This window comes from Gymnodraco acuticeps, unplaced genomic scaffold (genome assembly GCF_902827175.1).
Source record: "Gymnodraco acuticeps unplaced genomic scaffold, fGymAcu1.1, whole genome shotgun sequence".
Lineage (NCBI taxonomy): Eukaryota > Metazoa > Chordata > Actinopteri > Perciformes > Bathydraconidae > Gymnodraco > Gymnodraco acuticeps.
In genome coordinates this window covers 3730866-3741438 of record NW_022991219.1, presented here as the reverse complement: position 1 = coordinate 3741438, position 10573 = coordinate 3730866, and the positions used below count along the sequence as shown (strand labels likewise).

Genomic DNA, 10573 nt, shown 5'->3' with positions numbered 1-10573 from the left:
TAACTGTTGTTGTGTTTATTACAGCATCATTTATATGGGAAACAGAGTTGCCAACAGTTATATTGTACACACATTCCAACAAATACAAGGTCATACGCTACTCGACAGATGTCAAGGTTTTGAGGTAAGGTAGTACCCAAATGCAGTTTGAGGAGAAGCGGGATTCAGAGTGCAACAAAAGGCGAGCTTTAAATTACAAAAAGCTGTTGACAATGAAAAACAAAACAAAAGCCATGAATCTATAAACAGGTAGTACGAGGTAGCATCCAGACAAAACCTGATAGTGACAAACATAGAGGGTGACAGGAAAGACAATGCACCGACATGGAACACAGGGGAAGACGAGACTAAATACACAGAAGGGTAATCACAGGACAAGACACAGCTGGGCAGGGGAGGCAGGAACACAAGGGCAACAGGTGAACACAATCAGACAATCAAACACAGGAGGGCAAACACAGGAAGGAAGACCGGACACAGGGAGAACAGAACTTCAAAATAAAACCATGACAAGACACACAAAACTAACATCGTGACAACAGATAATGTTAAGACTTTCATGGTCAAGTGTCTTGCTTTAAACAATGGTATGAGCAGTGAATATAGTGCTGCTCAACTTATGTTTCCTTTTATCACAGCCACTAACAAGCTTTAGGTTGGTTCCCCTTTGTCATGCAAATTGCAAGTGAAGAAAATGTAAATATGAAAGATAATGAGGACTCATTCCTTTTGTTGTATTTAAATAAAAGCTTCACTGTTTTAATGTACTGTTTTAAATAAATGCATGCAGGAGGCAGGCAGGCATGTTTAACAGGGTTAGTGTGCATCATGTACTCTTCTCAAACTGCATATTTCAAAAGTATTATATTGTTCAAAGTTAAAGCCCCCCGTTCATAAAACAGGGTAACCTAGTATGTCCAAGAAAACACTCTATAACATAAAAAAATAGTCAGAAAAATACATTTAGTTTAATTTGTTTCTAATACTTTTTAATTTAAACCAAAGATAATTATAGATTGTGCACACTGTTTTGTTATTGCCTTTTTCCTGTTACATGAAACCATGTAACAGTGAATTATATAAAAGATACAGGATTACATTTCAAAATTATTATCAAAAATAAGTACACCAAATAGAGAAAAGAAATACACTTCAAAATAAAATCATTAAAATAAGAATGAGATTAATGAAAAAATACACATGAATTGATAATAAATAGATTTATTATCTTAATCCTCTCCTGTTTTCAGTATATTTTGTGTATATTGTGTATATTAAGTGTGTATGATAATCCATCTGAAAACCCATTTTTGGGCCATATTTGGCCAGACATAGGCAGACAAATTCCAAAACAGGATGATTGACAACATACCCACATGGTGTTTTAGCTAACAGTGGCCTTCACACCACCTACACAGAGAATTGTAATCATTCAAAGTCTGGTATTTAACATACTATATATATGCATGATTACATGATTGGATTACATTTTTATGTTAAACAAATAAGGTACAAAACAAAGGTTTCTCTGTTAATATATATGGACAATTAACCATTTATTTGGCACTTGATAAGATTCTTCAACTTTACTAAGAATTGTTCAAATGAATTCCTTTCGTCATGAGAATATTGCATTGTTATTATTGTAATAAGAAAGGATATGTATATGTAGCAGTACAGCCATTTATATAATACTGTATAATAATATAATGTATAATACACTTCTTATGAGATATGTGTTATTGTTATGTTGTCCACCATATATTAATGAAGGCAAGCTAAATAACAGAACTATTAACCATTAGTGTAATGCAATACATCTAAACAACAAATACATGTCCTCCAAAATGTCCAGGAAGTTAAAAAAACAAAAAATTATAATGATGTAAGTAAGATGTATTTTAGGTATACGGGTAGGACATTCTTAGGTAGGATAGACATTTTTAACAGTATTTTACATTAGTTTACCCATTTGACCTTGTAATCATCATCAATCACAATACAATTATACTTGTATTGTTATTCTATTAGGCTGTCATAGGAGGTATATTACTTTTTATACACTTTATAATTATAATAACTCTGTTTTTATAATTATTTGTATTATACATTTAGGCAATCTCTGGCAAGGTTGTTTGCCCACAGGATTAATAAAGTTTTATTTTATTTGGTTGTATCTCCATTTACATGTATGACAGATTAACAGAGTTATGTCTAGTTTGTAACACAGGGAGGCGCATAGCACCATCACAGGCTGAAAGTTGATTTATAACTGAATAAAGGGGAGGGGCAATTTGTTTTGTGTTTTTTTAACAGTTGCTTGTATTTTTGTTGTCTTTTTATTGCTTTTATTTGTTTTTATTTAAATAGGACTTGGTGCTTGTGTTTTGCCTTTCTGCTTCACTTTCTGTTTTATTAAAAATAAATAATTAAAGTCATTTTTACTTATCGAGATAAAAACAAGAGAAGCTAATCTTTAGCTAAGTGGCTAACATTATTGTGGGTTCAGTGCAGGTTCAGTGTTAGCAGCAGTGTTGCTTTTGTTGCCGTGTGAAAAAGAGGCTGATGGGCAGGGGTGGGGGTGCTGTTGTCATGGTGACAGATTAAAGGGCGAAGATATTTCATAGCTCTATTTAGCACAGCCTGCTGCAGAGGCATCAAAACTAGGCTATGTATCCGAAAAGGAGCGAAGTTTTTTTAAATGAGTGTTTATTGTAGCACACTTTGCTAAAATGTCACTTCTGGTGGTAAAATATTTAGTTTGAAAAATCTATCAGGGTTAACTCTTGACCTGCTCTTGACGAGCAGGGAAACTGGGTGGAGGAGGCGGGGTTGGGGTGGCGGGGGGGGGGGCGGGGGATTGAGGGCAGATGCCTTTGCAGCAGCAGAGGAGCCGGGAGGATGTCAGGGTGCTGTTGCGGGACAAAATGCGGACAAGACTGGGCTTGAACACCGATTTAGGGACGTTTAAACGGCACTATGTCCCGGATGTGGATGATAGCACCGTACCGAGAGGAGTCAGTGCGTGAAAACCGCAACTAAACCGCAGTGCCGAGAGGACATTCTCAACTAGTTTGAGCAAAATGGATGGGACGATTTGGAGGGTGCACTCTTGCAAGGATGCCTCACTTCTGCAGAAAATGTAGTTGCTACCAGTCCTTTTTTTCTGATTGACACAACTGGGATATTCTCTGGAGCTTTATCACCCACACAACCTTGGTAACGATGGAGAGTGGAGTGTTTCTGTCCTGCCTGGACCAATTCATGCTGAGCCCTCTTGTCACTTGGGTAAGAAATGCAGAATAATATGATTTTCTGCCTATGATTTAATCCTGTCATGTTGTTTAATATTCCCTTTTTATTTAGGCGAGGACATTTGTACCACATGATGGGGGCATGCACTTGGACTTCTGTGAGTTACTGGATGGAGTCTTTCTGAATGACATAATGACACAAATGTAAGTCACAGCTTTGTTCTTGCAGTTTAAAATGTATTTGTCACATTTTTAATCTCAGTTGTAAGAGGTGTTCCAGGTTTGTTCAAAATACAAGTCTGTGTTTTGAAGCTTTTGACTGTCATATATGATAAAGCATGTGCTGATGGTGATTAAGTACACCATTCTTACACTAGAAACCATACTAATTCGGTATTGTGTTAAATAATTGGGTATCTTCTCCCATAGCAAATAATGGTACAGTATTAAGCGTCTGCTATCAGTCTTACCCAGGCACTAACAGAACTGGCTTTGTCACCTTGCAGCAATGAAGGGGATCTTTGTAGTCTGCAGTAGTCTTTAAATGCAACTTCCCTTATTACTTTACAGGTTTGGGTTTCTCCAAAAATGTTACAATTAGCATTACATTTACAGACACTGAGGGACAAGACTACAAAGACATGACTCCCAAGACATGAGGGACATCATAGATACTGTCAAGACGCTACTTAAGAGATTATGATTTGGGTGCCTTATGTTCTGAGGGACTTACCCTCACCCATAAAAAACACCAACTGATGGCCCTCTGGCAGTTTACAATTGGGATACACAACAATATCCGCATGTCACAATATTCGAGATAAAAGATTTAAAATACAATATTGGCATTTGTTTGTTTGTAGCCTTTATTTAACCAGGTGAAAGCCCCTTGAGATCAAAAGATCTCTTTTTCAAGGGTGACCTGCAGGACATTAGTTACACATGTAACATAAAAACAACAGAACAGGCATTGGCCAAAGACGAACATTTCCTATGATATGAGAGGCTGATATGTTACATCAAAAATATTATTAAAGAGGCCTGTTTTACATGTAAACAAGTTTAAGAAGCTTTCTTCTTTTGTCAAGTGAATGTGAACATTTTGAAGCATTGCATTTTATGTCTACATCTGACAGTGGGCCATCATGTAAACTCCACTACAGTAGAGACTTGATGTTTATTAGGTGAAACAAATGTGCATGTATGGATATCAGCAATCATGTTGGAAAATGTTGACATATAAGTTGTTAGCAATCCACTTTTCCACTATTGACGTTTACTTTCTAGATGGATGGATTTATTGTTTGGGGAATAAAAAGTCAGAAAAATGGTCTTTCCCAGAGACTCCAAATCCTATCTAATGTCCTTTTTTGTCAGTCCAAAACCCTAAAATATTCACTTTAATACTACACAACAATATGAAGTCAGATGTGAGGGGATAAAACAGCATTCTTTGCAATTTTTGCATGAAAAATTACTTTAACGAATCATCAATTATTAAAATAATTGAAGATCGACTAATTGGTGGATTTATTGCTCCAGCTCTGTTTACAGTTGGATAAAAAGTGCTGTGAGCTGACAGGGGGCAACACTTTAATGTTCATGTTAGGACGAAATATCTCTTTTATTGTAGAACTAAAATAGAAGAGATACAATAGAAGAGAACTGGTAAAAAAAAAAAAAACTGATGACCCATACACTTGTGGATAATGCTGTCTAGCATTGACCCCCCCCCCCCCCCCCCAGATCTACAGTATCCATTCATCCCATTTATCCCCCAGGGTCACAATAACCAGCCTTAAATGCAGAACAATGCAGAGGGAAGGGTTGTGGAGGGGAGGGGATGGAGGCGGGATAATCTCACGGATTGGGAGACCCTCTGGGATTATGGCCTTGTTGCTGGTGTTTAGTAGCACTGGGACACAGATGGGAGGGAATGAGGGAGGGATGGGGGATGGAGATGGAGACAAACAGACACAAAAATGTGACATTCTGGCAGCTCTCTGTCTCTCTTTCATACATGACGTCTTTCAAACTGTAGGCACATCACAATAATTACTTTATTGATTTATGTTAATATACATGGACGTGACCTCGGTCATTTCTGCGGAGCTCAATATTGCTTGTTGGGTTTGTATTTGTTTACATAAGAGGGTCACCAATCCACCAGAATAAACAGCAGGGTTTAACATTGTAAGACTTGAATGCACATTTCTGAGCGGAAGAGTCATTTTATTTAGTGTTTCTGGTTGAGGGGATTTTATTTATGTGTTATTCACTTAGGATATTTAAAGATTATTGTATTTCTAATGTTTGAATATTCTTAAAAGTTAATTGCCTTAAAAAAGGTGTACAATATTGTGCTATTGAATTATCATTATATCCTTGTCATTAAAAAGGCAGACAATATCATTCATCGTTATTATTTCCATGAAGATATATCGTCCAACAAAAGTTGTTATTGTGACAGGCCTATCTGTACCCAAGGCCTTGAATACATTTATATATAAGTAATCTATTACTTCGGTTTTAACATATTTCCTTTCCTGTTCTCTGCTGCCCTCTAATATATGACAGTGCCACCCAAGAATTAATTAGGCCCGGGCCAACAGCCCAAAAATCCAGTCAAAGTGTTTCCTTTGGAAAGTCTAATGCCACCCCGTTTGGCTCTAGAACAGTGTGGTTTGTTGGCTGAAAGGATGACGTCACACCAGCTAAAGATAGGAATGAATAGAGACCTCATACATGTTTTCATGGTGATCGTTGTTCTGGGGCTTCTCTCTTTCCACTCCACTGACAGACATGTGTTTGTGAGCAGCAGACATGTGAAGTGAAATGCCTTTGTGTTGTCTTCAGAAATCCCTCGGCTGTTCAGGGTGCAAACAAAGTGAGCAGGGATCCAAGTCAGAGGGTCCAGAACCTGAACTCCCTCGTCCAGCAAATCAAGACGTACTATGTGGTGAGTTGTCCCTCTCCTTTTGTCTCAGCCATGTGAAATATGTTATATAAATTCTCCAAGCTGCTAAACTTTCCATCTCTCTCTACATGGGATTATGATATATGAACACTTACATTCTGCCTCAATTTTGAATGATCCATCACGCAAAATCTGGCTGAAACATGCCCAGTCCAGATAGTTGGTCAGTAGCATTTGTGTCCAAGCAGATCAACTAGTTCTTCTTAAGATGCCTGCCCTAAATACCAGCCATGTACACATCAGTGTAATCTGCACATGCTGGACAGAGCTTTAGAGTGACATATAAAGTCATAAGATTCATGGGCAGACATCCCTGATGTTGAATCTTGGATTTGATGTCTGTGTCGGAGAAATTAAGTACAACTCGAGCTAAGCTGTCTTCTGCTAAGATCTGCTGAAATAAGAAGAAAAGTAATTTCACTCAGGACGAGACAATCAAGTTCTACAGATTAGCTCCGCAAAGGATTGATGGGGTTATATTCTTTTGTTACAGCAAATTAAAAGGATCTCTGATCATCATATCGAATCCTTGATTCTTGGTAACATTGGTCTCAGCTCTAAAACCATGGACCTAACAGGAAGAAAACATTAGAATGACTTTATGCTTGAGAAAGACTGCAGCTTTTTATTCATGCCTTTGCTCATTAAAACAGATCTTATTCAAGTGCACTGCAGTCAAGGTAGAAATAGGGCAGCTCTTGCATTTTTTAACTCACTGTCACAGAGAAACTACATCCATACTGGTTCAATTTTGGTTATTTCTGTGTTTTTAGGGCAGTCACATTAAAACAAATTAGACTTAAAAGTCTGTACATCTAAGCTAGCTGCTCAATTTCTTAGTACAATTGTACTTTGAGCTACATGCTAATGGCAGCATGCTAACAAGTTTACAAGGACAATGCTAACATGGTGTTGGTTAATGGGTATGATGTTGAGATATTTCAGTTTGGTGAAAAGTGCTGAAACAATTGTTAGGTCTAGCCATCCTAGAGTAATGTTGCTAGCTTACCAAAGAGCCACAAGATACACTTCAAAACCCATTCAAGTTGGTTCTAAAATGCGACATTTTTAAAGTTACCTAAAGGACAAACAACGGTTTAAAGGTCCCATGTCTTGGCCATTTCTACTGATCATAATTCCATTGTTGAGGTCTACTAGAATAGATTTACATTGTTCAATGTTCCAAAATCCCATTGGTTTCTCATACAGCATCTCTGTATAGTATGTGCATTCACTCTCTGTCCTAAACGGCTTGTTGGAGCTCCTGCCCCTCCCCCCCTCCCTGTGAGCCCAGTGTGCTCTGATTGGTCAGCTCGCCCACTCTGTTCTGATGAGTCCACCACCGTTATAGCGGAACATCAGTGATTATGTTTTACAATGGCGTTTGATAGCAACCAGAAAATGACACCAGCAATGACAAACAGACTGCGTGGGGTCTGGGTGCCGTGTTGGCGGGACGTTGCGGGGCTCGCTGCTCCGCCCTTTGAGGCTCGAGGAGCGGACAGTGTGAGCTGGATTACTGGTGTCGTTTCCTGGCTGCTGCGTGGGGTCTGCGAGACAGCGAGACACCGCGGAACTCAGCCTGAGCACACACACACATACACTCACAGCCAGGCTGTTCGCCACACAGTTCGCCACACACTCACAGCCTGAGAAAAGATAAGGCTGAGTGAGTGTGTGTGTGTGTGAGGAGCTCCACAGATTGGTCCATTTGGTCATCGTGACGTCACTTAGACCAGGAAGAAAAAAATGGAAAAAGAAAAATCTCCAACGAGGCGTTCTGGGACAGCATAGACAGGTCTTTTCTGTGTTAGAGAGATTCAGCAGAGAGATTCAGCAGATTGTTTGCACTGAACACCTGGCTTTCAACTGCCTGTACTGACCATTCTGTCCATTGTATTGACAATTTTAACTTTTTCTGGGATCGCAGACATCTTTTCAAGGCAAATGGAGTTTGCCTGAACAAGTCAGGAGTGAAATTGTTTATCTCTAACATATTCAACTGCCTGCGTCATCAATCTGTTCCCTCTGCCAAGGACAAGCGGCAAGAGGAATCAAAACAGGAGAAAGACACAACACATCGCTCAGAAAACCCTGAAGAATTATCATTGCACCCGCCTGAGGAATGTTCTGATTATGGGAGACCTATGAGACACATGGAGTAGTCTCCACTGCCCGTCACCCCCCCCCCCCCCTGTCAACGCCTTTGAGGATACTCCGTTCACCCTTTCACCCTCCTGGAGATGGTTGAACACATGAAGGAGATACAGAGGGTTGGCACCGATTCCTTCCTGGAGTTCAATAACCAAACTAAGGCGATACGCAGGGCTGGCAGCATGTCCTTTACCCCTGCTCCTCAACGACGCCCACCAAAATCACCGCAGAGACGCGCACCATCTCCACCGTCTTCATCACTGTGCCTACGTCAACCACCTCCCCGCCCTGGCAGCATGTCCTCTACCCCTGCACCATCTCCCCCGTCTCCATCACCATGCCTACGTCAACCACCTCCCCACCCTTCAAGAAAGCATCTGCAGTCTCCGAAGCCTGATAAGGATGTGTGTGTACAAAATGCAACAAACTCTTACTGATATGTGCTGGGTCCAGGCTCAAGGGCGTATGGCACCCTCAACTCTTTCCAGGACATGCCGGGGCCCTTCCTGCCTATAGCTTTGCCGATATCTGTGTTGATAGGTAATAGATTAAGAGCGGTGAATCAGCTTAGAAACAGGAAGTGCTCAAACGTTTGTGTGAGTTTATCTAATTTAGCAGTGATTCCATGTCAGCCACAGCTTGTTACTAAAAACATGACTGATAGTGTGTTTAACAAACTTAAACTAGCTTTATTAAATGTCAGGTCTTTGGCAGGAAAAACATTTTTAATCAATGATTTTATCACTGAGCACAATCTTGATTTTATGTTTTTAACAGAAACTTGGATTGAACAAAAATAACAGTGCAGCTGTTCTTATCAAATCAACCCCTCCCAACTTTAGTTTTATGAGTCAGGAAAGAATGCATAAGAAAGGGGGTGGAGTTGCTATTCTGTTCAATGTGTCACGGTTTGTGCAGGAAGCAGGACCCAAATGCAGATTAAAGTGACAAAAAATAGCTCCTTTATTTCAAGGCTCAACTATTAACAAATACAGAACACTCACCGCAGACCAAGTCAAAACACAAGACGAACCGACAAAGACAGAAAAACCAGAACTTAAATATACCCAGGACTAATCAAACAAACACGAGACAGGTGAGGAGGTAGGAGAAAACACAGAGGCACCAGGTGAACACAATCGGGTAATCAGGGAGGGAAAACAGACAGAAAGCAACAAGCAGGAAACGGGGGTGAACAATTTACAAAATAAAACAGGAAACCCAAAGACAAGACAAAACAACAACACAGACAGATCGTGACAGTACCCCCCCCCCCTCAAGGGACGGATCCCAGACGTCCCAAAACAAAACTACAAAAGTCCAAAACCTTAAGCAGGGTGGGTGGAGGGGGTCCGGAGGGGGTCCGGAGGAGGGACGCATCATTAAGCCACCAGGGTGGGTGGAGGGGGTCTGGAGGACGGGCTTGGGCTGAGAGCCCAGGGGCACGGCAGAGGACCAGGAAGGGGTCTCGGGCGGACGGCCCGGGGGCAAGGCAGAGTCCAAAATGGGGACCATGGAGGGGTGAAGGCAGCGGCAGGAAGAGTCAGGGGGCCGGGCCCGAGGGCGAAGGCAACGGCAGGAAGAGTCAATGGACCGGGCCCGAGGGCGAAGACCGCGGCTCTCAGGGGGCCGGGCTCGAGGGTGAAGACTGCGGCTCTCCGAGGGCCGGGCTCGAGGGTGAAGACCAGACAGCTCCGGAGGCCGGGCAGGAAGGCGCTGACGGGACAGTGCCGGAGACCGGGCAGGACCCGGTGTCGGAGCTGGTGAGAGCCTCTGCAGGATCCCCCACGGAAGAGGACCAGGACACGGGATTTGCAGGACCCCCGGCAGGAGGGTAGTCGGCGGGGCCTCCAACAGCACAGGACAAAGGGTTGGCAGGACCCCCGGCAGGAGAGTAGTCGGCGGGACCCCCAACGAGACCGGACAAAGGGTTGGCAGGACCCCCGGCAGGAGAGTAGACGGCGGGACCTCCAACGGGACAGGACAAAGGGTTGGCAGGACCCCCGGCAGGAGAGTAGTCGGCGGGGACTCCAACGGCACAGGACAAAGGGTTGGCAGGACCCCCGGCAGGAGAGTAGTCGGCGGGGCCTCCAACGAGACAGGACAAGGAGCTGGCAGGACCCCCGGCAGGAGAGTAGATGGCGGGACCTCCAACAGGACTGGACATAGGATTGGCAGGACCCCCGGC

General features: G+C 42.1%; 1 protein-coding gene across 4 annotated transcripts in view; it reads left to right on the top strand.

The window, feature by feature from the left end:
• Positions 1 to 2886: 2886 nt before the first annotated feature.
• The window catches only part of ccdc88aa (coiled-coil domain containing 88Aa), a 42138-nt gene continuing 34451 nt past the window's right edge, over positions 2887 to 10573 (top strand). For all 4 annotated transcript variants that reach the window (XM_034239304.1, XM_034239302.1, XM_034239303.1 and 1 more), the window contains exons 1-3: positions 2887 to 3288; positions 3367 to 3458; positions 6111 to 6213. In XM_034239304.1, coding sequence (XP_034095195.1) covers positions 3226 to 3288; positions 3367 to 3458; positions 6111 to 6213 — 258 coding nt within the window. In that variant the 5' untranslated portion in view covers positions 2887 to 3225. The remainder of the gene's footprint in view (positions 3289 to 3366; positions 3459 to 6110; positions 6214 to 10573) is intronic.